At 44.3% G+C, this 26,204-nt stretch overlaps 3 protein-coding genes across 6 annotated transcripts; 1 reads left to right on the top strand and 2 right to left on the bottom strand.

Annotated features, from left to right (window-relative positions):
- Window positions 1–5,081: 5,081 nt before the first annotated feature.
- zen (zerknullt) lies at window positions 5,082–7,299 on the bottom strand. Its single transcript, XM_017247333.3, has 2 exons — window positions 6,282–7,299; window positions 5,082–6,217 (listed from the first exon to the last, which is right to left on the bottom strand). The coding sequence occupies exons 1-2, from the start codon at window positions 6,366–6,368 to the stop codon at window positions 5,237–5,239; spliced, it is 1,068 nt and encodes a 355-aa protein (XP_017102822.2). The 5' UTR covers window positions 6,369–7,299; the 3' UTR covers window positions 5,082–5,236.
- Window positions 7,300–7,978: 679 nt separating this feature from the next.
- On the bottom strand, window positions 7,979–10,672 carry bcd (bicoid). 4 transcript variants are annotated; one of them, XM_017248364.3, is made up of 4 exons: window positions 10,295–10,672; window positions 10,165–10,240; window positions 9,112–10,106; window positions 7,979–9,049 (listed from the first exon to the last, which is right to left on the bottom strand). In XM_017248364.3, the coding sequence occupies exons 1-4, from the start codon at window positions 10,466–10,468 to the stop codon at window positions 8,759–8,761; spliced, it is 1,536 nt and encodes a 511-aa protein (XP_017103853.2). In that variant the 5' UTR covers window positions 10,469–10,672; the 3' UTR covers window positions 7,979–8,758. The 4 variants fall into 4 exon arrangements, with proteins under 4 accessions (XP_017103853.2, XP_017103851.2, XP_017103852.2 ...); XM_017248363.3 differs by having other exon boundaries at window positions 7,980–9,049; window positions 9,112–10,121; XM_017248362.3 differs by having other exon boundaries at window positions 10,165–10,672.
- A 3,589-nt stretch (window positions 10,673–14,261) lies between these two features.
- Ama (Amalgam) lies at window positions 14,262–15,843 on the top strand. The gene is made up of 2 exons (XM_017247240.3): window positions 14,262–14,395; window positions 14,525–15,843. Exon 2 carries the CDS (start codon window positions 14,534–14,536, stop codon window positions 15,536–15,538), a length of 1,005 nt encoding a protein of 334 aa, XP_017102729.2. The 5' UTR covers window positions 14,262–14,395; window positions 14,525–14,533; the 3' UTR covers window positions 15,539–15,843.
- The last annotated feature ends 10,361 nt before the right edge of the window (window positions 15,844–26,204 follow it).

Below are 26,204 nucleotides of genomic sequence, written 5' to 3'. Positions count from 1 at the left end.
TTTGAGGAGGATAGTACAGAAAATTTGACAAAAAATCTACAAAATATTTCGTTGTAGGATTTTGATGCAGTTCGGTGCAGAATCGAACTACAAATCGTTTAAGGTATTCCTCTCAAGAATCAGATGACTTTTCTCAAAGATATAGCCTTCTCTGTGGGCCATACAGAGTCCCCATACGATTTCCACATTTTGAGGGGGATAGTACAGAAAATTTGACAAAAAATCTAAAAAATATTTCGTTGTGGGATTTTGATGCAGTTTGGTGCAGAATCGAACTACAAATCGTTTAAGGTATTCCTCTGAAGAATCGGATGACTTTTGGCAAAGATATAGCCTTCATTGTGGGCCATACAGAGTCCCCATGCGTTTTCCACATTTTGAGGGGGATGGCACAGAAAATTTGACAAAAAATCTAAAAAATATTTCGTTGTGGGATTTTGATGCAGTTCGGTGCAGAATCGAACTACAAATCTTTTAAGGTATTCCTCACAAGAATCGGATGTCTTTTGGCAAAGATATTGCCATCTTTGTGGGCCTTACTGTGTCCCCATGCGTTTTCCACATTTTGAGGGGGATGGCACAGAAAATTTGACAAAAAATCTAAAAAATATTTCGTTGTGGGATTTTGATGCAGTTCGGTGCAGAATCGAACTACAAATCGTTTAAGGTATTCCTCTCAAGAATCAGATGACTTTTCTCAAAGATATAGCCTTCTCTGTGGGCCATACAGAGTCCCCATACGATTTCCACATTTTGAGGGGGATAGTACAGAAAATTTGACAAAAAATCTAAAAAATATTTCGTTGTGGGATTTTGATGCAGTTTGGTGCAGAATCGAACTACAAATCGTTTAAGGTATTCCTCTCAAGAATCAGATGACTTTTGGCAAAGATATAGCCATCTCTGTGGGCCTTACTGTGTCCCCATGCGTTTTCCACATTTTGAGGGGGATGGCACAGAAAATTTGACAAAAAATCTAAAAAATATTTCGTTGTGGGATTTTGATGCAGTTCGGTGCAGAATCGAACTACAAATCGTTTAAGGTATTCCTCTCAAGAATCAGATGACTTTTGGCAAAGATATAGCCTTCGTTGTGGGCCTTACTGTGTCCCCATGCGTTTTCCACATTTTGAGGGGGATGGCACAGAAAATTTGAAAAAAAATCTAAAAAATATTTCGTTGTGGGATTTTGATGCAGTTCGGTGCAGAATTAAACTACAAATCGTTTAAGGTATTCCTCTCAAGAATCAGATGGCTTTTGGCAAAGATATACCCATCTCTGTGGGCCTTACTGTGTCCCCATGCGTTTTCCACATTTTGAGGGGGATGATACAGAAAATTTGACAAAAAATCTAAAAAATATTTCGTTGTGGGATTTTGATGCAGTTCGGTGCAGAATCGAACTACAAATCGTTTAAGGTATTCCTCTCAAGAATCGTATAACTTTTGGCAAAGATATAGCAATCTCTGTGGGCCTTACTGTGTCCCCATGCGTTTTCCACATTTTGAGGGGGATAGTACAGAAAATTTGACAAAAAATCTAAAAAATATTTCGTTGTGGGATTTTGATGCAGTTCGGTGCAGAATCGAACTACAAATCGTTTAAGGTATTCCTCTCAAGAATCGTATAACTTTTGGCAAAGATATAGCAATCTCTGTGGGCCTTACTGTGTCCCCATGCGTTTTCCACATTTTGAGGGGATAGTACAGAAAATTTGACAAAAAATCTAAAAAATATTTCGTTGTGGGATTTTGATGCAGTTCGGTGCAGAATCGAACTACAAATCGTTTAAGGTATGCAAAGATAAAGCCATCTCTCTGGGCCTTACTGTGTCCCCATGCGTTTTCCACATTTTGAGGGGGATAGTACAGAAAATTGGACAAAAAATCTAAAAAATATTTCGTTGTAGGATTTTGATGCAGTTCGGAGCAGAATCGAACTACGAATCGTTTAAGGTATTCCTCTCAAGAATCGGATAACTTTTGGCAAAGATATAGCCATCTCTGTGGGCCTTACTGTGTCCCCATGCGTTTTGCCACATTTTGAGGGGGATAGTACAGAAAATTTGACAAAAAATCTAAAAAATATTTCGTTGTGGGATTTTGATGCAGTTTGGTGCAGAATCGAACTACAAATCGTTTAAGGTATTCCTCTGAAGAATCGGATGACTTTTGGCAAAGATATAGCCTTCATTGTGGGCCATACAGAGTCCCCATGCGTTTTCCACATTTTGAGGGGGATGGCACAGAAAATTTGACAAAAAATCTAAAAAATATTTCGTTGTGGGATTTTGATGCAGTTCGGTGCAGAATCGAACTACAAATCTTTTAAGGTATTCCTCACAAGAATCGGATGTCTTTTGGCAAAGATATTGCCATCTTTGTGGGCCTTACTGTGTCCCCATGCGTTTTCCACATTTTGAGGGAGATGGCACAGAAAATTTGACAAAAAATCTAAAAAATATTTCGTTGTGGGATTTTGATGCAGTTCGGTGCAGAATCGAACTACAAATCGTTTAAGGTATTCCTCTCAAGAATCAGATGACTTTTCTCAAAGATATAGCCTTCTCTGTGGGCCATACAGAGTCCCCATACGATTTCCACATTTTGAGGGGGATAGTACAGAAAATTTGACAAAAAATCTAAAAAATATTTCGTTGTGGGATTTTGATGCAGTTTGGTGCAGAATCGAACTACAAATCGTTTAAGGTATTCCTCTCAAGAATCAGATGACTTTTGTCAAAGATATAGCCTTCGTTGTGGGCCTTACTGTGTCCCCATGCGTTTTCCACATTTTGAGGGGGATGGCACAGAAAATTTGACAAAAAATCTAAAAAATATTTCGTTGTGGGATTTTGATGCAGTTCGGTGCAGAATCGAACTACAAATCTGTTAAGGTATTCCTCACAAGAATCGGATGTCTTTTGGCAAAGATATTGCCATCTTTGTGGGCCTTACTGTGTCCCCATGCGTTTTCCACATTTTGAAGGGGATCTTTCAGAAAAGCTTACAAAAAATCTAAAAAATATTTTGTTGCGGGATTTTGATGCAGATTGGTAGAGAATCGATCTAAAAATCGTTTGAAGTATTATGTTTTAGAATCGAATATTGGATCCAAAATGAAAAGATATAGCCTTCGCGGGAGGGCAATAGACAAATTTTGGACAAAAATTTGAATATTCTTAGCAAGGATATAAAAACTGTTAATTAACTCGAAGAGTTACCCGGCAAAAACCGGGCGGATTGTCCTGCCAAACCATTTCATTTGCACACAAAATACATTTCGCTCGGCTGTCGCAAGGATTTCCGAGCACTTGGGTGTCGCGTCCTGGCCGCGAATTCAAAATTCATTGCAAATGGCACGGGCTGTGGGATTGCGGCTTGTAAGCCAAAAGCGCCCAAAAGGCGATTAGCTATAAAAATTATAGATTCAATCTAATTACAAAACGCTGCGGTTGGCACAGGGGGTGTGGGGGTAGTTGGCAGGGCGGATGCCAAGTGAATATTTAATTTAATTAACAAGAAACAATTTGAAATGTTTTTCCAGCCCAGCCTCCGTTGCGGCTGCGGAATTTATTGTTATGACCAGGCCAAGACTGCGGCAATGTCATTGTCATCAAGGCAACAATATCCAGCTTCCAGCTTCCCGCCTCCGGCAAACGTACTCCGCAATCCAAAACTGCGGCTAATAAAATCGCAATGTTGCCGCCAAGTGAATGATTGAGCATGGGAATTGGCCAAACTGGATGCCAAACAATGGAAACAATCTGTGTGCTGTTCGACATGTTTATTACATTGGCATTTCGCGTAATTGAAGCTGGCCTGCGGAGAGTTGCTCACTTGCTCCTGCTGTTTGCTTTTTATGCACCTTTGATTAGCTGGCTCTGATTGCCCGGCGATTAGCCACGCCCACGCTTCCCGAATCAGGCATCTATATTCATTATGGCAGCAGCCGAAACACGCGGAACATGTGGAGGACATGCTCCAAGCAAACCAGATCCGAAGCGAACCGGACCACATGTCCGGAAATGTCAACAATGCGCATGAAAATTCCAAGGATCCACCCCTTAAGAAAGGACCTCCCCCTAGGCCCTGAGACTTTCACATGGATGCACTTGGAGAAAAGATTTAAAATATAAATTTTAATAAAATATTGAATGAGATGTTTTAATTTGAGAATTGTAGAGAAATTGTGTTTGGTTTTGGAAATTAAATATTTTGTATATCCCAAATTAAATAATATTTCTTCAAGTGCACTTTCAGCGGGTCCTTTGGCTGTGGCAAGTGCGAGCGACAATTTCCTCCCAGGGGAAGCAATTTGCCACACATCCACACCATCCGACCACACCACTGGGCCGGCATGGAGCGAAGGGATGGATTTCGGATGGCTGGTGGAAATTCCTTGGAGCTGAGTGTCGCATTTCCGCGCAGCAAGACGCTAGCCAGCCACCGCAGCCAGCAGCAAGTAATGTGTGCGGTTAAATGTCCATAAATCAAATCCTAACACTCCACCGCTCAAGATGACCAACCCAACCTGGACCGGCTAGCGAAGTCAGAGACCGAGAAACTGGGCCTGGCTACATATCCGCATCCGGAGCAGAAGGGAATGGGGCTGGGCCTGTCCGAGTTAATGCGGTTGACACTTTTCTCGGGCCCTAATAGATGGGCAATGCAATGGAAATTCCTCGACTTGACCTCAAGTCGCCCGCAATGGGACATTAAATGCAAAAGTGAAACCGAAGACAACTGGGACACACTGGCTAAATGGTAAAAATTAACTCTCTCTCTGGCTATTTTCCCTGTTCCACCCCATCCTGTTGGTTTCATTATTTGCCCAGCCAAGTGTCCACTTTGCAGGGGAGTGGAAAAGGGGATCTGGAAAGGATTGATGACGGGAGAAACTGTTACAAAAGTTGAGTCTGTTAGAGCTGAAAGTTTCCGAGGACTCAGAGAGAAGTTTGCAGTCCCTTGCTAAACTTTTAACTAGTTATTTTTCTATGAATATTGAATTTTTTTTTATTTTTCATTTATTTTATTATATAAGTTTATAACATGCATACATAGATTTAAAAAAATAGATAGGTTTTATCAATTATTTGGTTATCTTCATGATTGTAAGCCACTGAGATTGTTGGGAATTTTTGCGTCCAAATGCCAGAGACGTTCGCTTAGCTCAACTGAGATTAAACTTATAAACTTAAGCTTATTAAAGTAATAAAAATGTAAAATAAAAAGATTAATTTGTATAATTGTAGCCTGCGGCACAGGGGTTCACGTGCGAGATACTCAGCTTCCTGGACTTGGCTGTGGGTTCGCCCCATGAAAGATTCATTGAAGGAGCCGTGTGAACAGCGCTTGAGGGGATTTGGTTTTGGGCACTGGCTGACCAGGACTGGGTGGCCGTGGTGGACTTGGACCAAGCCTGGGCGGCAGCTTCCAGGTCCTGCTTGATGCTCTGCAATACCAGATCCACATTGTAGGAGTAATGTCCCGAACTCGCTCCGGAATTGGAGGATAATCCGGGGTTGGCAAGGCTTGTGGTGGGCGCTGTCGTTGTCTGAGCTAGATGCTCCAGAATCTCGCTGAGATCAGAGCTGGAGCACATACTGGTATTGTTGTTGGATGCACTGGTAGGCGCAGCTGGAGCCTTGATCTTGGCTGGCACATAAGCTGGCTGAGGAATCACTGGGGGAACAGCTGCTGTGGGACGCTTTTCTGCTGCAGCTCCCTCCCTGGGATCCTGGGAATAGGACATCAGCCGCTGCACTATTCCACGGTGAGCACTCTGCTCTGCTTGCGGCTGAGCCAGCTTGGCACTCGCCTTGGGCTCCCGGTGTCCTTGGATGTCCTTCTTGAACTTCATGCGCCTGTTCTGGAACCAGATCTTCACCTGGCGCTCGCACAGAGACAATCGCTGGGCAATCTCTATCCTCCGAGTCCTGTACAGGTACATGTTGCTCTTGAACTCGTTCTCCAGCTCCACCAACTGGACACTGGTGAAGGCAGTGCGGGATCGCTTCAACTTCACCCTCTGCGAGTCCTGGCTGGGCTGGGAGGGCAAGTTCTCGTCGGAGGACACTTGCTGCTGCTGCTGGTGATGAAGAAGCTGCTGCTGCGAGGAGTGATCATTGATGGTGGTGGGATTGGTGTTTATCTGGCTGTAGGTGGGCGGCAAGCTGATGGGATTTGTGGCGTGGTGATGGTGGCCATAAAGCAACTATAAAAACGGTCAAAATAATATTAATTGGCTTTTCAATTTAACCAAGTATCTCAGTACTTACATCGCTGTATTTGCCCATGGTTGGAGCTACCGGGTATTGGGCCACCTTGGGCTGGTGCACTGGATAGTAATGCATGACGGATGACATATCGTTCACTTCCTGATATGCTGATGCTGTCCACTGAGCTGTCAAAATTGAAATGATCTGCTGTCCTAAGCAAACACGGACCTTTATATACGTGTCCTTTAGGTAGAGGCCAAGGGGCGCAGGTCACGTCTGAAGTTCGGTTGCGAAAAAAATTTGCCTAAACCCGCGAGCCATAAATCCCTTCGTAGCTGGCGACTAGCCGACTGGCACCGCGACGACTAGCCAAGACTCCGGCCAAGGCGATGGGCCATCGAGAGGCTGGTTTGATCGCAATCCCTGACAGGATTTGGCGTTACGTGAGACAGTTCCCGGGGTCCTGGCGGAGTTAGAGTCTCGCCAGGTAGACAGGCGGATGATGATCGGAGATTCGCAGCGATTGTTGTCCAACTTGTAGCACCTGTTGCCAGGAGACTTGGTGGTGGCGGCGCTGAAAGTGAAACCGACCAGCGAGGCTGTTGTCGCGGCTTTTGGTCGCTCGACGTCCGCAATTATCCTCATAATGCTATGAAAGCAACGCTGCGCAAAAAGGATACTCTTCTGCTGGGTTTTATGCTCGATTTGGACCGTTTATGACTTTGTTTGTTGTCGCACAGCACCAGCAGCCACGATGCCTAGTAGGAGCCTACAGTCTCCGTCGTGGCGAATGCAAAAACCGTCGCGGTCCTTTGGTGCCTCAGACCCTTTGTCCTTTTGTGCTCAGTCCCAGGACTACGAAATTGTTCGCAAATTTTATTACTGGCGCTATCGGATTTGTTCCTTCTGGGAATCCGCTAAAAATAAGCTGGAACAAAGGAAAAGTCAGGGAAGGGAAATCTTATGGAATTTTTCGAAATATCTGGGGTACAGTTGAGGAGAAAAATTTACATAAATTTTAAATATTTTGTAGGAAGTTTTTTTTTGGAAGAAATAATATTGACATTTTCAAACTATGTTGTTGATGGAAAAATTATAAGAATTATTAAAAATTCTATAGACGTAAGAAAAGGTTTCTACAAGGGATTAATGATATAGTAATGTATGATTAAAAGATAGTTTATATCAGAAATATTTCTTCAGGTATTCATCTAAAAAATTGTATGAAATGTAAGAATGGTTTTATCAGGTTTTTCCCAGCACACAACCCATCGATAATCCACCTCTTAAAACGCGCCCATTTGTTCGCGCCAAGGAGCAAGATCAATAAAAGTTCCCGATATGGGAGAAACCCAATCAACATTCGTTCATATAGAGTTCGTTTTGGTTTTCTGGATTTTCCAAAATGTATATCAAAGAAAATAGAGGCAACAAGTTGCCTGCGGACGAGCGCGATCCAGAGCGCCCGTACAGTGCCTACCTAACTAGTCCGGATAGTCCAGGATGAGATAGAGATAGGGTCGGCAGGATCAGGTACTTACACAAACACAGGCAGCTGGCTCAGGAATTTTACGATTCGCGGCAATTCGCGGAAATATGGCGAATCATATTTTATGGACAGCATGTGTGAGTATGTGCTGCCATAAAGTGAGTTTTTAAATTCATAAGATTTTCGGGAAAACCAGCTACAGTTTTCTTTCATCCTAGACAGGGAGGAAAACCGATAGTGACTATTTTGGAAATCATATATTCATGTAGTACTTGTATTTCATGATTTACATAAAACTTATTCGTTATAACATTAAAGAGTGCACTTTTAAAATATGAAGCTTAAATAGATTTCAAAGCAACTAAAGTAGATATAAAATATATAATTTAATTCGTTCCACAGGCAATAAATAAATCACTGAATCTAGAACAAGTGGTCGGCACTTTTAGAAACAACTATTTGATCACAATTCTCGATCCAAGAACGTGACAATGTTGGATTGTGCCAGACTCTTTGGCATAGCATAGAAATTGAAAATATCTTATCGAGTATTATTTTTTAAATGTTCGATCTTTAAGAGGTAATCTAGTGTCTGATTACCCCCCAAGAGAAACATTTTACATTTCGATTAGTACAGTTTTTAGCTATGCCAAATTGTTCCAGGCAGGACTTACTTGCTGGCTTGAAGTTAAAATTCAAAAATAATTTTCCCTGGAATACGTTCAAGCCCATTAAAGCCTCCACTATATCTGACTGAGTATTCCTGGGCTTTATTGGAACACCCAGCCAGAAGCTGTGGAGGCAAAGAACGTATTGCAGGGAAAATTTCAATCTAAATAGAGTTATTACTAAAAGGATGCTTTGAAAACCAGATGGCTTGCCTAATATGCTAGCACATAGAACATCACTAAGGACAATATACAATTTTCTTACGACTAGGTCTAACTTACTACGCGTAGATATCTACAATCACTTGGTTCTTTGTACAATCAGGATTAACTTAGCATAACTAGCATAACTCTCTGGGACGACAGCCGCTCGTCCAGGCCTAGTTAAAGCAGTAGGCGAACTGCGTGTTGCCTGCGGCGTTACGATGCGGATTATACGCTTGCATTATCGTATCCATCGTGCATTGATATTGATTCGATTCGGCCATGGTCACGCCCCCACCCATCCCCAGCGGTGGTGGCGGTGGCGCTTGCGCGGGCGAAAGTTTGCCAAACTTGGCAAAGGCTGTGCCACGAATTCCGGTTCCTGACAAAGCTCTTAGTCCGGGGCTCAGTTCGTCGCTGCTGCCATCGTCGCAGCTCTTGTCCAGACCCTTCAAAGGCTCCAAGATCTGGCGACATTGAAAACGTTTCGCTGAGGATCAAGGCTTTAGAAAAGAATGCATATCCTCACCTGTAGCGTCGTCTTTTTGCTCGTTCCATCGTCCATGTCGTCGGCCGCCTCCGTCTCGCCAACGGCTGTGGCGCACGGTCCGCCGATGCCGATGCCACACAGACTGGGACTCTCGTCATTCTTGGGTGTTAATGGCTCATAGACCTCGGAGCCAGAGCCGGGCGAGGCAGCGCCGCGAGCTACGGCAACAGCAGTGGCGCCAGACAGAGCCGAGCGCATATAGTACGAGCTGTTGAAGTTGTAATCGGCCTCCGGTTCGTCCTTCACCAGGACACGGCAGGCGCTGGCTGGCTTTTGAGGGAAGTCAAAGTGCTGGTACTGTTGTTGCTGTGCCGCTGCCTGTTGCTGCTGTTGTTGTTGTTGCTGCTGCTGCTGTTGCATGTGGAGCGGTCCATGGTTGCTGTGATGGTGCAACTGTTGCTGATGGTGATGGTGCTGCTGTTGCTGTGCTTGATGCTGAAGCTGCTGCGGAAAGAACTGGCCCCCATTGGGTGCTCCACCGTTCGCTGGATTTTGGTACTGGGCGTGCATGTGGCGATGCCCACTGGCCTGTCCCTGACCATGCACATGCGTTCCATTGTAGTTGTAGTAGGCGTTGAACGACTCGCTGTAATGCTCCACCATGTTCGCCGTGGGCGTGGAGGGAGTGGGTGAGGGTGTCAGGGCGTTGGGCGTGGCTCCACCGCCTAAACTAAGTGTCTGCAAGCTAGGCGGATCTCCGTCCGCCTGCTTCATGCCCGGCGAGAGGGGCATGCCCTCGTAGGACTGGTCCTTGTGCTGATCCGATTGGATTTTGTGACGGCGCCGTCTGTTCTTGAACCAGATCTTCACTTGGGCCGTGCCCAGGGCCAACTTGGCCGACAGGTCAGCCAGCCGGGGAGCGGTGAGGTAGCGTCCCTGCAGGAAGTGCTGCTCCAGCTCAGCGATCTGGGAGCTGGTGAAGGTGGTGCGGGTACGTCGTGGTCGCCGCATCACCAGGGAGTCGGGCAGTTCCTCTGCGGGGTACATGTCTGGTGAATGGGATATAGGATTCTGGATGCGTTACGAGCTCACCTGGCTTGGCCATCTGGTTGGGCAGATAGGGACGTATATAGTTGTAGTTTATGGCACCCGTCCGCTCATCGAATAGCTTCGGAGGATCATAGGTTACACTCGCACCGCTGAAACCCAAGGATGAACTCACCAAGTCGAAGGGATTCCGGAATTGGGGCGGCAACTGTAGTTGCGGATGCTGGTGCGGATGCGAATGAGGGTGCGGATGTGGATGCGAGTGGGGATGCGGGTGCGAGTGGGGGTGTGCATGTGTGTGCGGCAGCGGGTGATGGTAAAAGTTTTGATCAGGTGGCGGTTGCGCCATTTTCCCCGTAAAGCTCCGCCCGCCGCTTTTTCTCAGCACTTTTCAGTCAGCGCCTCGCTGGGGGAAGTAGCCAGGGGCCAGATAAGTTGGTTTTAACTTGCTTTTTGTAACCGGTTACGTTGGAGGAGTTCGCGAACCTATTTCGCCAACATTTTGCGTTCCTCTTGCTGTGCATCTTCATGGTGCCGTTATTCGAAGGGCTGACTAATTAATTGTAGAGATGCGACAAAAAAACAAAAGATCGATAAGGTTTAACTAATATAACATATACATTTTTCTAATAATACTCGGTCCTTAAGAACTACTAGCTTTCTAAACATCCTTAAATAAAGCTGTTAATCATTATTCTTACTTTTCATTGACTCTCGTGGTTTGAGACTGGGAAGTTCTTTAAAAACTCCTGTGCGCGGTAAACCAGTTATTATATTACAAATTATTTCTAGACGCTATATTTTTAGAAAAAGTTAAGTAAATATGTCTGTAATATTCCCGAAGAAAAAACTTTAAAATCTTTTGAATTTAAATGGGCGCCAACCCATTGAACAGAAAATAATTAACATTGCTGGGAATAAACATATCAAGTTTTATAAATAATATTCAAAGGCTTTAAGTAGATTAATTGATTTTAAAAATAAAATATTTTGACTTATAACGAATTTTCTATTTTCAAATATTTTCGTTGACCAACATTGAAATTTCAACCTCGACTTTCAACATTGCCAGACAGATAAGAAAGAAGTTGCCATGCACTTTTTAACTACCATTAAATAATATTTTTTACTATAATTGAAAATAATATTTGCCTAAATTGAACAAAAACTCGTTTTCTGCAGCCAGAAGCTGCGCTAATATGTTCTAAATAGATTTTTAAAAAATGAGTAATAACTCGCATAGCAGGTGGCGTCACTGTAAGAAAGCGCCCTCTAGCGCAATGGGCTAAAACTGTTTCTGGCGCTCTGGCCAATGTTTTTCAGTGCTGCCCATCAAACCGCTAAATCGAAAGACGCGCTATTTTTGAAATATATATTCTTAACAAATATGTTATTTTCATACAAAAAAGATAAATCTTCAAAGCTCAACCATTTATATCCAGTTTCGTAATTTAATATTTTAACTATCTTTAAAGAATATTTTATATTGAAGGATACTATTATTAGATGCTTGATTAACAAATGATTAACGCAATCCTAAATTTTTGTCTTCGGCTAAAAAAATAAAACCTAAGATCTATTCATTTCAGAAACTATTCCAAAAGTTGTGTTGAAAAAATGCATGCCACCCTAGTCCCCCTTTATCAATTAATTTTTTTAACTAACATAAGTGAAATATTTTAATGACATTTACCGAATAATTGTCGTGTTGACTCTTGGGATCTGGTGTCCGCTGTTGCTGCCAACTGGCAACAAAAGTCAATTCAGATACTCCAGAACTGGGCAAGGAGCAGAGTCATCGGGCCAGGCATCCAGCCAAAAGGCAAACAAAAATACGGGTACATAGCTAAAGCCAAAGGATACACAAAAGGATACAGTGGTTTCTCTAAGGAATGTAAGTTTTCTAAGCTTAAAAAATCATTCATTCTATCTTTAAAATAAAAAAACTATTCTTTATAATTCTTGAATCAAAAATATCCTGAGATAAACTCTAAAATATTCGTTATCCTTTTTTAAGGAGACCACTGTAAGCATACAAATACCCAGTAGGCACATACAAGCATACTCTGGGCCACAAATTCACACGCAGTGTGTGACAAAGGACTTCGTTTCAGTCGCTTCGGTCCTGGTCCTGCTCCTGCTGCTGCCCCCTCCCCTCACCCCTCGGGCGCTCTGTGTGCCGCTGCCGAAGCGAAACACCCAAAGAGTCACTGACAGAAACAGGATTCGGGTAATAAATTACAAAATTTGACATTTTCTGTTTTGGATCCGCTTGCTCCTGAATGTGAGCAGCAGCACTCGCTCTATCGCTCTCTATCGCACACTTTATATCCATCTCTTTCGTTCGGTGTGTGTCCAGTTTGGACCAGCCGGGCCAAGTCGACCGTTGCGTTCGAGTGCATAAAGCAGCCAGGACCAGGGCCAGGGCCAGAGACAGGACCCGGACCCGGTCCCGGACCCAAAAAGGCTTCGACGCTATGAGGATAATGATGGTGATGATGATGATGATGACGATGATTGTGCTGGGATGCAACTAACGCAAGGATAACCCACTGACGACGGCGGAAGAGAGACAGCAGGAGCGAGACTCCCGAATAGAAGCGCCCTATGAGGTCCGCAGATAGTTAACTGGAAATTTATTATTTTACACAATTTACAATTATCTGATTCGAATGTGCACTCGGAGACCCAGAAGGAGAGGCAGGAAGGACGACAGATGCAGCTGCCTCCCATGGGAAATGCCTCATTTTCAGCAGAAGTCACCGAGACGGTTTAAGATGTGATTTAATTTTCCCAAAAACTGTGGTATAGTTTTCGTTAGTTTTAAGGGGAATCGCTCTGTCAGACACTAGCCATTGTCATCAATCATTTGCCACAGCTAAGCTGGGGTTAACCTCAAAGGGCAGAGGGTGAGACTTGTCGGTCCAGGCCCGATCAGAAGTCAAGTTTTGAAAATATAGAAATTAATTTTCAGGGGGTCCAAGAATTTTTCAATTAGTCCAATGATTTAAAGACCTATATCTATTGTAGACCTATTCTATTAAATTATGATGCTCTATGACGTGCCTACCCACCTTCCACAACCGTTTAAAGTATATCCTTATCTGTCAGCTTAAAGTCCTTTAAAGTCCCTGGCATTCTCCCCATAAAAATATCCCAGCATGGCTGATTTCTCACCCGTCTGGCTTTGCAACCCCCTTTTGCACCAATGTGGTTTTCACGCACGCGCCCCTGTTCGTGCGATGAAAGGAGATAGCCAGCTCGTCCTTGGATCGAGGCTGGATTTCCAGAGCGAGCATAGGTTATTCCAGAGTCCAGAATCCAGAGCCCGGAGTCCGAAAAACCAGGAACCAGGTCTGTCGTGGTTGTTGCTTTTGTTTCCTGGCAGCGCGCCATGCCATAAATCATTCGCTTCGAATTTCGCTTCGCCTCCTCACCCCGGCGACCTTCCACGAACCCTTAAACGTTTTATGGCCGAATGGCGGCACAAATTTGAATTTGAATTTCGCGCACGGACTTTCAGTTGTCCCGCGGCCGTATTCGCCAGTGCTTTGTTTTTGTACCGGAGCGCTTATCTAGTGGGAGGAGGGAGGAGGGGTCATCCGAGGGTGCATCCGAGCAGTGTCCAGGGGACGGGACAGGGGTACTGCGAGCAAAACAAATCAATTAAAGAGGATAAGACGAGTGCATTGATAAGTGAGAAGAAGCCAAAGTCAAACTCACGCACAAGTGAACGAACACAAGATTTAAATGCAAACATAATGATACTGATGCCTGGGATCGGGCATGGGCCCAGGCGACAAAGTAAATAAGCGAGGGGCGATAAGATCCAAAACGTCGATGACTTCGGCTTTGCAACCTACACTGTGAGAAATCGTAAGAATTACACGAAAAGATATATAAAGATACTCATGATTTGTCATGGAAGTAAATCCTATTTTTTTGAGTATACCTGAGCAAGAAAACATCCGAGGTCTAGACAGGTCAATCGATCATCGTGATGGCTATCTATCACTTCTTGAAGTGTAGGATTTTCGGGGCTCTTCTTGGGACTGGTCTTCCGGAGATAACGAGCGGTCGACGTCGGCGCGCCAGCAGAGCGGCAGCGGCAGCAATGCGCCGGCAGAGGGACGGACTTTTGAGCCCAGCTCTCAGTCGAGCTCGGAACGCGGAGTGAAGCGCATTGAACCTGCCACAGAGACTTGCAACGAAGAGGAGACCCCCCTGGGAAGATAATCAAAGAGAGAACAAGGGACATCGACACCCACCTTATCCTGTAATTACACTGAAAAATATAATATAGATTATCAGTTATTGAACTCGATTTGTTTTCTATAAGAAAGTGTCGGTTTTGTTTATATTTTGTGTGAAATTCAAGAAGAATCTCTTTAAACCTGTCTTTCAGTAAAGCCCCATGTCGAACCTGCGGCTTTATATCGGCCTGATCCTGGCCCTGGCGATCAGCCTGGAACCGGCCTTTGGAGCACCCGTCATCAGCCAGATCAGCAAAGATGTGGTGGCCAGCGTCGGCGACAGTGTGGAGTTCAACTGCACCGTGGAGCAGGTTGGCCAGCTCGCGGTCAGCTGGTACAAGCTCCCATCCGGACAAAGGGGTCAAGAGCCCATGGCGCTCTCCCTGCGAAACATACTGAGTCTTCCGGATAATCGATACAATCTCACGGTGATCGAAGGCCCGACTTCCGGAAGTGCCACCTACTCGTTCCGCATCCAGAAGATAGAGGCGAACGACGCGGGACCGTACGAGTGCCAGGTGCTTGTGTCGGTCAACGAGAAGGTGACCAAGAAGCTGAACCTGCAGATTAAGACTCCACCCGTCATAGCGGAGACCACCCCGAAGAGCACCCTGGTCACGGAGGGTCAGAATCTGGAGCTGACCTGTCATGCCAATGGCTTCCCCAAGCCCACCATCTCCTGGGCCCGCGAGCACAACGGTGTGATGCCGGCTGGGGGACATGTCTTGTCGGAGCCGACGCTCCGGATCAAGTCGGTGCATCGCTTGGACCGTGGCGGATACTACTGCATTGCTGAGAACGGAGAGGGCCAGCCGGACAAGAGGTTGGTCCGTGTGGAGGTGGAGTTCCGTCCGCAGATCGGCGTGCAGAGACCCAAGGTGGCGCAGATGCTGTCCCACTCCGTGGAACTGGAGTGCTCCGTGCAGGGCTATCCGGCTCCGATTGTCGTGTGGCATCGCAACGGAGTCCAAATCCAATCCAGCCGGCAGCACGAGGTCGCCAACACTGCCTCCACTTCGGAGACCACCACCTCGGTGCTGCGGATCGCCAGCGTGTCGGAGGAAGACTTTGGGGACTATTACTGCAACGCCACCAATAAATTGGGCCACGCCGATGCTCGGCTGCATCTCTACCAGACCGTCATCCCCGTGCCATCACTTTCGTAGTTAAGATTCGCCAATTCAGTTCCCATTCCCATATCCATCCCCATTCCCATTCCCACGAAATAAGACTTGAACTCTTACTTTAGCATCTCGTTTCGCTTTTTCGGCAATTACCCGGCCCGGATGCGGCCAGTGTTTATATTATTAATGATTCATTCAATTAGCTCCCATTCAGACTCTCTTATTTTCGGAGACACTCGAGATCGAGCGACTGCTTGTGCCTTAAGAATTTTGCTCTGCATCCGTCGGACTATGTACAACACTGATTTTATACGCCTAAGTAAATAATGTTCTCTGATAAAGTATAATCGGTTTTTTCCTATATGGTGGGTGAATATTTCAGGAGGAGATTGGGCAGCTGTAGCTGAGGCTTAAATGTTTCATACAAAGAAAGCCTAAAACGTTGTATATTAAAGGTTATCTAGACCACTGCTACTAAATGTAAACGCTTTATAAAATCTCTTTAAGCCTCCCATCTAATCTTTTAATGCCTCACCTTGACCCCCAAATGGCCATTTAAGCCAAAGTTTGTAGCCAAACAGTTAATACTTGTACTGGCTAAAGTCATTTGCCAAAAAGTTAACTGAGCCCGCTCAAAGTGCCACAACATTTAACTCTTCAATCATGGTTAAAAAATGGCAGTCAGTTCACCTCTTGACGCAAGCACACACTCACATGTCAGGACGGGGGGCTATCCAGGGCTGGATCCTTGGGCTGACATGGGTGCCAGTGTTGCTAGCCCAAGGGGGGGGTGCGTCTGTCCTTCCGAGAAGTGAACCCGAAAGTAAGTTGTTCATTGTAATTGAGAAAAATGCGAGGCATTTGTAAGGCGGCCCAACGAGTTGGGTCTGCCACTGACACAACAACTATTTAAGTATGTGTGTGGGGATGCTGGTGCGGTTTTGAGTGGGTGGCATGTCCCGAAGGACGAAGAACTCCATTATGGCCAGGACACATTAGTTTAGCCAAAACCCCAGGCCGACTCATCGCTCACTAAAATCAACACTTGCTAATGACTTAATTGTTTCCATTAGAAACTCGTTGCTAGAATACATTTGGCAAATTTTTCATCTCCGCTCTTTTTTGCACATGTCCTGTCCCTGGTCCCCATTTCCCCGTCCTGAACCATCTCTACTCTAACTAAACGAAATCCTGGCTAAATGTCTGTCTTTATTGTAATTGGTATTGTTGCTGCCGGTCGCACGCATTCGAGCCCGAAGTCCAGGGACAACACGTGCGTCCTCGTCCGTTTCTCCCAGCCCAGTCCCATCCTGGGGATCCTTTGGCAAGAACATCATTTCATTGTCTGACCCGGAGCCGGAGGATGAGGCTGCTGCGACCCAACATGGACGTCGACGTGACTTTTATTGATTTTCGGCCAGAAACACCCCTGAGAGAGAGTGCGGCAAAAGTCGATTGGAACGCAAGCTGTGAGACCCGAAATCTCCGTGAGATTTAAGGGTGGAAATCGTGCTGCACACATGGACCTTGCCACCACCTTGCCTCATAAAATGGCAACAGTACGTACTGGCTAAAGAGCCACGGGCAGTACTCAAGAGCAGGCCGTGGACTGAGTTGCTACTTCGTATGCAGTTTCCAGAAGGATGGAGCTTCATTCGATTTGGCGCCTGCGCAGAAGGTATTTTTGTTTACCTTTGGACCAGTGCTGACGGTTTGGACAAGGTTTTTTTTTGAAAATTTTGAATACATATTCGTTAATTTCCTTAAATAAAATACCTAAAAAAAAATATAAATTACAGAAGAATTTTATAGATTTCAAAAGACACATTATAAGCATTATTGGAGCTCTAAAAAGTTATATAGAGATCCAAAACTATAACCAGATACTCCCAAGTTACTCTTATTTGGAATCCTTTTTCCTGTCTATGAAAGTGCGACATCACTGCCTTGGTCTTGCACTTTTGTTGGATGCTGAGCGTTGGAACCTGGAAAACGATTCCGCCAACAATTGTTGGCTTCCAAAACGAGCCGCCTCCACAGGCAAGCGCTCATTCGACTGGGATCTTTTGGCCAGGATGCTGGGGCCCGGAGCCGGCGGCTCACAGACCTGGTTTCCCACTATTTTTCCACCGCCTGGCCGACGAACGGCCATCGGTTGTAAACAAAGGCAGTGGTGTTGGTTTTACGAGTTGATGATGGCTGATGATGATGCTCTGTGTTGTGACTGCTGGAGATGCAATGAAGGACCAAGAACTGTCATCACAATAAAACGCGGGCAGCGGGACGTGAAATTTGATTGGGTGAGTATCTCGTCTGAAGATTTGATAGAACGACCTCCCCCCCACAAAGTGTGTCCTGATGTGAAGTGAACATTTGCCGACTTTAATGTCCTGCTGACGATGTGTACTTGCTTGTAGTTTGGATTGGCGCTCTATTAAGAATATTAAAAAGCTATCAACAGTAATGTGAAGTGAAACATATTCATTGATTATTAACTAATTACCCAGGTAATCATGGCAATTAAATAAATGTGTTAAAGTGTGTTTAATATTGACGAAATGCCAAGACCATTTGCAAACATTTGGCGAGTGAATTTTTGGCATTGTGCCAGGGTAAATTGCCAAGAACCAACTACGTAGTTGGGAATATTAAATAAAAAAGCTAAGAAGCAAGGTATCTAGACTTGATAAGAAATACCTAATTCCTGGGAAATATTAATATTTTAAAAGGATTAAGCCATGATTTGAATATGAAATGATGGTTAATGTTTTCATTTTAAAGTTCTATGAATTTCAAATAAAGAATTCTCTTCAAGCATAAGCGTACCTCTTAGTTGATTTTTCATTTTATAATTTATTAAAAAATCATAAAAATCTCATAGTTATTACCTCAACACTGTATAGTACAATTGTTCCAATCTGAGTACCTTATAAATCAAATTCTTCCAATCTTTAGATACATTCATATTCCCAAAACCCCTAGAGAGTCTTAAAATATTTTCAGAAATCTTTGTAAAATTGTTCTTTTTCAAAACTAACTAGATAAACTATATTAAATGATAATAATTTATCATTGTGGCAAATTCTTGCATTATTTTGTACCAACAATGTCCCTGTCGAGGATCCTCATCAAGCAGTGCACTGCTTACCCTAGAACTGCTTAAGAGACAGCGCATATCCCTCCTTATACCATTATGCCCCAATTATTGATGTCTTATTATAATTATTCTGTGGGCGGGCGGGCTTTTCTTTACCAGGATGAGGTCGGAACAGATGCAAATGAATGAGTGCCACGCCCACAATCAGATAATTATGAGCATGTACGCTGTTGCACGGCCATAAGTAATTGCATTGTAATTAATGCTGGCACGCCGCTCTCTGTTTGTAAAGATAAATTAGTAAATGAATTATCGCTGGCAATAGTGGGGCATTAATTGAAGTCTCGGGCGCTTGATTTATGACTCGCGGGCAATTTATGGACGAATGCATAACCATTTTGCCAATATCCGTTAACGACCGAGGACGGACTACCGCCAGAGATGCACGAGTGGAAAAATGGAAAATGGCAAACGGCAAATGCAAATGGGGGAAAACTCTGCAATAAATAATAATTTAAATTTTTCATGGGCCGGGCATAAAAACGAATTAGCCTCGTTGTTTGCCTTAAAGCCAAATATTTACGAGGATGCGTATGGGTGGTGGTATATGTGGCAAGATGTTGAAAGATAGAACTGGTACTAGGGCATTACTTTTTTGTTTATTAATTTTTACATTATTTTCTATTATTTCCTTAAAGTTTAATATTCGGCATTTTTCTCAGTGCTGTTGAGTGTGAGTGACAAGATTGCATGGCATTCGAGTCCCTACGGATAGGGCTGGTGGGATTTCGGTCGCTTGTTTGTTGCCTGTCATTAATCCCTTCATGTGGAGACAAATGCAAACTGCTGCCGCCCCCATACTGCCCCAACGCCTGCTGCTGGTGCGGTTGCGGTGCGTGTTCAAATAATAAATTTAACTAATTGCCAGAGCGATTGGCCAAACAAACAAAAGGAGTAGAGCCAGAATGGTGATGGCCATTTGCATTGGCAAGGATATGCATATCGCTTCGGCAGTCTCTAATCTTCTGCAGGATAACTTCTGTTGCCCCAAAACTTTCGAAACGGGGGGGGCGTGGCCGATGTCAAAGTCAGGCGGGAGTGGAAAATGGATTGAAAGAGTTTTCCTTTGGCTTAACTCGGGGATTAGGCAGACTACTTTCAATGATTCATGGAGGACGGAGGAACGAATTTGGTATTTAGTCAAGTGGGGGATTATACATTGTATATTGATTGGCTCAGATAAAGTTTATTAAATTTGGCCAGGTTAGGGGTGGCCCCTGCTGGTAAGCCAAGTTAACAAACTATTATCTAAAGTAAGCTTGTTGTCTCGACTTTCTGGATATCTTTCAAAAGAGTTATATCAAACATTTGGTTACTTTTAAACAAATTACATTGGGGGGAGCACTTCAAGCGGAATGAGGACAAGTAGTCCTGCCCGAAACCACTGCAGAGCGGCTTAAATGGGATCCGCTTTTTACGGATTTCCATGCTGGCCTTGCGCCAAAAATGTGTAACGCATTTCGCCAGCATTCGCATTCGCATTCACGGGAATTTGTGTTTTTTGTGTCCCTCTGTCAGATGGGCCCCATCTGGTGGCCACGCCCCGCAAAAAAAAAAACCAAGGGAATATCTGGAAACCAGCTCGATGCGTCGTTTTAATATTTCGACCAATTTAGATAACTGTTTCCATTTGCAATTAAAATGCAAAATGCAGATACAGATACGGGTGCTCGAAACTCACAGTTGCAAATGCATGCGGAGCGCGTTTGGCCGTTAAAAAATTCTGTGCCTGAAACTGAAATTAAAACTTTTCCTTGACGACCGACCATGCTGGTAGCCGGGAGGCGTGGTCGTGTGGCAGTGTGGCAGATAGCTGTCTGCACTTATCTCAGGCAACTTTGATATCACGTTCGCTTCTGGTCGCCCCAACTTCGCCGCTCTTTTGTTGAAAATTAAAAACGAAATAAAATTAAAATAAAAAAAGGACACTCGCAGCGGAGAAAAAAGAAAAACAATGAAGAAAGGCAGCCACAGCGCGACGCATTTGCATGTTAAAAGTTTTCGCACTGCTGGCACTTTGCTAGCCGCCCATTTGGGTGTCGCTGCCACTGATGTGTTCAGTGGTTTGGTGGTTCCTTTTCTTTTGGCAACTTCTGGCGGAAGTTCTGGGCCACCGCCATTTCTGTGCGAGAGGACACCGCCGCAGGATGGTCCAGGAAGGGGAAACAGTGCAGACGGTTTTGGTTTCGACTTGGTATGTACTGGTGCTGGTGCCTTTGTATCTGCGCTTGTGTTGGCTTCTTCCGGGCCAAAAATATTTATGTTCTTGACATTTAATTTATGTTTTCGCCGTGTCTCACTTAAGTGCTCGATGACACAGCGAACCGAACACGAGGATGTCCTTTTTATTGGGTATTGATTCAAGAAGGTTCAAGTGGGAAAATAATTACATAAATAACTGCGGCCTCGAAATCAATGAGTTGGAAGATGTGGAGCCCAGCTCCACCCCCATATTCGTACAAACTCCTTCCTAATAATAACATTGGGAAGCACAGCTAAAGCCTCGATAAGGCTCATTATTAATTCATGTTTGTCTCCAATGAAATGCCATTCATATTCATTTATATTTTCCGCCAAGCACTTTCTCAGAAATTTTCGCCGCAAAGCTGCTGCTGGAGGGACTCTGCAGCATTTTTGATGGCGGAATCTGGCTGCGCTGGCTGCTGGCTGTTGTCAGAAAGCCAAAATCCGATGTGAAATGATGAGCAATTTATCTGCGCGGAATCTGGGAGAATCTGCTGTGTAATGAATGTCCCAGATAGGTTACTCCTTCTCCTCCTTATCCGTGGTATTTCCCAGACTGGAGCGTATATCAGCTACACCCTGGGACATGGGTTTGGGGGCGTGGGAAGGCGTGGGGAGGTGGTGGCGGCGGGAAGGACATTATTTGGTTTAAGGGGTTTTCATTATAACATGCATCGCACGCCGCGTTCTCGGCTTTATCGCTATCGCTTGGCAGCATCGTAGCTGCTGGAACCCGTGTATCTATCAGAATCGGGCAACAAAAAACCCACACACACATACACATACACACTGCGTCATGGCCACGCCCACCCGGAGATGAGATTCGTGGGGAAGGGGGAGGCTAGAGGCGGAAGGAGGCGAGCTACATTAAAATGTTGCCATCCAGGCAACCAGCTACTCCTCCAACAAACATCAGCATCTCCTGCCGCTAGTCCTGCCAGCACACTCCTCCCACGCCCTCACCACCTCGCTGCCGCACCACCTTCTAAGTCCCGAGTCCTTAGTCCTGTGCCTTTTGCTGTGGGTATAAATAAACTGCCGCAATCGCCAGCATCATCGTCGTCGCATCTGCAATTGCGTATTTGCTGGCAGGGCGGTCGGCTGTGGGGGCGGAACAGGCGGAATTTACGGTCTGATTTTGGCCCGGCCTCTTCCACCCAGCTCTGCAGTTGATGCCGCCTATAACTTTGAATCTGCCAGGACCTTGGTCTTTAATTCCGAACGAGAATTGGCATCTGTTTTGGTTAGAGACTCTGGTCACTGTATGGACCATCGGCCTCGGTGCACCGGAAATTAGTCGAGACTTCAATCCATTTTTATGTTTTGGACTTTTATTTCTACCTCAACAGCAGAAATATGTCCTTGTGGTCAATAAAATGTATTTAGTGGCTAACAGGTTTATTTGAAGTAATATTTATTTTCCTGTAAATCTTTTCCCATTTTCTGAATTTAAACTAGTACTTTATACATTGTTTTGAAGACGATTTCTAGTTAGAGCTCCCTGCCTTCTAAATATATTTATTTATTATTGAAAGTATTCAAATAAGGAGTAATACATGTCCTTTGCATACATAAATAAATTGAAAGTAAAATCAAAGGCAAAGCCAAGGGATATTTATATTTTTTCCCCACTTTCCTCCGTAAACTTCTCCATTATTTGCATTCTCGTATTTATGTATCAAGATGCCAGTGGAACGAGGTGAGTCTGTACATTCTACTTTTGATACTTTCCCATTTGGCCTTTGGCCCCTCTCCACTGCCACAATATTTTGTGCTGCTCCCCCATTTTTTGTTTGTCTGACTTTGGTCTAACCCGAGGCTAGTCGCATAAAATTTGCATATAATTTGAGGCGCTTCTTTATCCTTTTCTGTTGGATTGTTTTATTCGTTGTTGGCGCATTTCTATTTTATGTGCTCGCTTGTTACGGAGATTGGAGCGGAACGAGCCGGAGGCGTGTCTTCTGGAACATAGTAAATATTTGCTGATGAATGGCGGAGAGGTAGGTGGGTAGAAGTGTGGATTATGCTCAATAAAGTATGGCTGGGAGCTTGGGAGCAAAAAAGTATGCTATATTTTATGGCGCAGACAATTCAATCTTATCGATACGCAAGGGGCTTCATTTAAGTAACTTTTACTGGCAGCAATTACAATTACACAATTCCCCCAACTAATTAATTGTTTAATGCACTCCGATTCACGTTCCACTCAATTCATTTCATTCGAAATGCATTTTTGCTGCCATTTTCGCAGTGCGTGTTCCAAAATGGCCGTTTGCATAAATTCCACAAACACACAGACAGACCCACACACACACACACTCGCATAGGCACAAGATAATGGCTAATGGGGGTCGCTGGCTGTCTAAATGGGGAAACCAGATATGGGGTTTCGGGTTTTCGGCGGGGGCCGCGAGTTGGAGATTTTAATTACCTTTTGAATTTATGCTAATTCATATTTGAGTATGTAGCCGGCGCGCACATCTGCCAAATGTGGCCTCGTCCTCGACATCGGCCTTAGCTGAGCTTGTATCTGTATCTGGTATCTGGTATTTGCGGCAGTTGTGTATCTCTATCTGGGCAAGTGTGCAAATGCCACGCAAAATGTCCACCATCAAATTGGGCATGCAATTATGCTTGTTTAATTTTAACCAAATTTATGCACAACTTCTCGTTACAACTTGCCACCAGCCACGAAAACTTTTCCATCCAGTAGCAGCAGTAGCAGTAGCTGCAACACGCAGTGCGACCTTAAACATTTCATTCACATAAAAGCTTCGGTGGTGGAGAAGTTCAGTGGGTTTCCGAGGGTTTCATCCCAGAGAACTCTTGAGCTCGTGCTGCTGCTGAAATTACTTTTGCATCCGGTGCATTTTCAGTGCGAATCGGTCCGCAAGGTCCGTTTGCAAACCTCAAAAGCGTGAGTTTCATGGCGAATTTTTACAGTCGCCTTCCGATGAAGCCATTTTCCGCTACCACCATTTGTGCAGCCCCTTTCCTGAAGATGCTGGGGGGGCTTCTGGCTAAGTGAAAATGTGAGCCAGCGGAAGCACAGCGGGGGCTGGATGGCTGATGGCTGGAGCGAGGCAAAACATCAAATGCGAGTGTTCAGTGCAGCGCACAAATTGAAAACAAATGGCACAGGCCCTGCACAGAATTATTTTGGCTCGTTCTCGTGTGCTTTTTATGCCGCTCTCCATTTCTCATTCGAATTTAAACGGGGTTTCCTCTGCCAGGCTTTCATTAAGTACATGTTTGTGGCACGTCTGCACTGCCTGGTTTATGTCCTGCCATTAACATGGAGTACTCCCGATTTCCGACACTTTTTATCGAAAGAACTCACTCAAAAATTAAGTTTAAATGCTTAAGAAGTTTTTAAAACAGCAGATTTTTGACTGGTAATTTAATTTTTTTAATATTTTCAAAAGATTTTTCAAGAGTTCCTAACTAGTTCCCAAAAAAATTACTACATTCGTTTGGACTTCAACAAACTGTGTTCATATTTTCCCCTTTTTTTCGCTCAAAATGGGCCCATTAGAGAGGTACGTGGCTAGAACCTCTTGGCCCATAACTCACAGCGAATGACCTTCTGGTGCAGTCAAAAAAATACACCGTGAGGGGGGGCCGAACAGGAATGTGCATAAAGAATGGGGAGTGGCAGACCTTTTAATTCCTGTACAAGGCTGCAACAGCATCGAAAAAAGGCCAAAAGGAAAAGAAACGAAAGAAATACGAGGGCAAGGAAAAAGTGGTCTCGGATTCCAAGCTCTTTGGGCATTTTAAGCGATTGCCAAGCCATGATAAATTGTGGAACTAATTTAATTAAAGTTTACGGCAGCTCCGGGCCATTGCCATGACTTCTTGGCTGCAATGCGGAGCGGAAGATACAGATACTGTTGCAGTTGCAGCAGCAGATACATGTCCGATAAAAGGATTCAATTACGGGATATACAAATGTAGGAGACGGGCTTTCTTCGAGATGGAAGGGAAATGAAAACTCGTAAAAATAAATGGATACAGAGCCAATTTCTTAGGATCCTAGTCACAGGAAATGGCATGTCAAAAATGTCTGAATCAGATCGGAAACTCAGGTAGGAAATCCAAAGCAAACAAAGGAATAAGAACATAGCATACTGTCCTCCAACAAGGAATTTAAATTAAATTGTTTTTGTGGAGTAGCCTTGCAATACTGACAACGAAAATCTCACAAGAGTATAACGTTTTTGCGCTCCAGCTGGGCGTGATTTATGCTCCGAGGTTGCAATTAATGAAACTAACTATCGTGTAGACCACACAGTCATATAATAATGTAATTACGAATCTGAAAACAATTTGCCCAGGACATTCCATTGTTCAGTCGCTTATTTATGATGTAGGGACAGACGCTGCCTGATTTTAATACACAGCCCAGCAGTGGCATTGGCAACATCGCCATCAAAAAGGGAACATAATTAACACAAATACATATGTTTTTATGAGGGATATGCATCAGATAGAGGAATATATATAGGGCTCCGCCAAAGCACATTATGCACATTTCTCTCGGCGTCATAAATAAACGCAATTTTGCTGTAAATTACAGATTAAAATGAAAACTAAAATGCACCCATTTCCCCAAACATGGTGCGGATCTGGATGTGGAAGCGACTGCCTCTGCGGATGTGGGACAGGCGGAAGTTACTGGCCCGTTCTGGATCTGAAGACATAAATAACAAGTTCATTTTCATTTAATTGCACACTTGCGTACACAAATCGTAAATTTGTGGGCATACTTTGGCACAAAACACAGATACGAACTGAAAATTATGATTTCTGCTTATAAACTTTAACTCGTTACAGGAGGTGACCCCGACGCTTCCTGGCCACCGCCGGTTAAGAATGCAAACAAATTTAAATATTAAATGAGTTGCGGCCGCTGGACAAAAGGTGAATATTTGGGGTTTTGAGGAAGGTGGATGGAGGTGCTTTATTTTCAGTCCTTCCAGGCGACAGGACATCTGCTCGCCGGGCTGTCCACGTCTCGAACTGTACAGAAGTAACTAAAACGGCGAACGACTAACTTTTGCCTCAAGTACACTTTTCTGTCTACCATTTTTGTTGGCCTGCCCCTGGCCTCCTCCGATTCTGCGAATCTGCGTGCGAAGTTTTGCGTGTTTTTCCAAATTGTTATTTTACTTTCTGTACTTGGGATTTTTTTGTTTTGTTTGCTATTTTCTGTAAATTTCTCAACGCCCCGAAGGCAGATACGATGCCAAAAAGTTTTCCCTCCACCATATTTATGGCAGTTATTCTTTGGCTTCTGTTTACTGG

Source organism: Drosophila bipectinata, chromosome 3R, assembly GCF_030179905.1.
Source record: "Drosophila bipectinata strain 14024-0381.07 chromosome 3R, DbipHiC1v2, whole genome shotgun sequence".
Classification (NCBI taxonomy): domain Eukaryota; kingdom Metazoa; phylum Arthropoda; class Insecta; order Diptera; family Drosophilidae; genus Drosophila; species Drosophila bipectinata.
The sequence above is the reverse complement of the archived record's forward strand: the minus strand, read 5'-3'. Positions and strand labels throughout refer to the sequence as shown.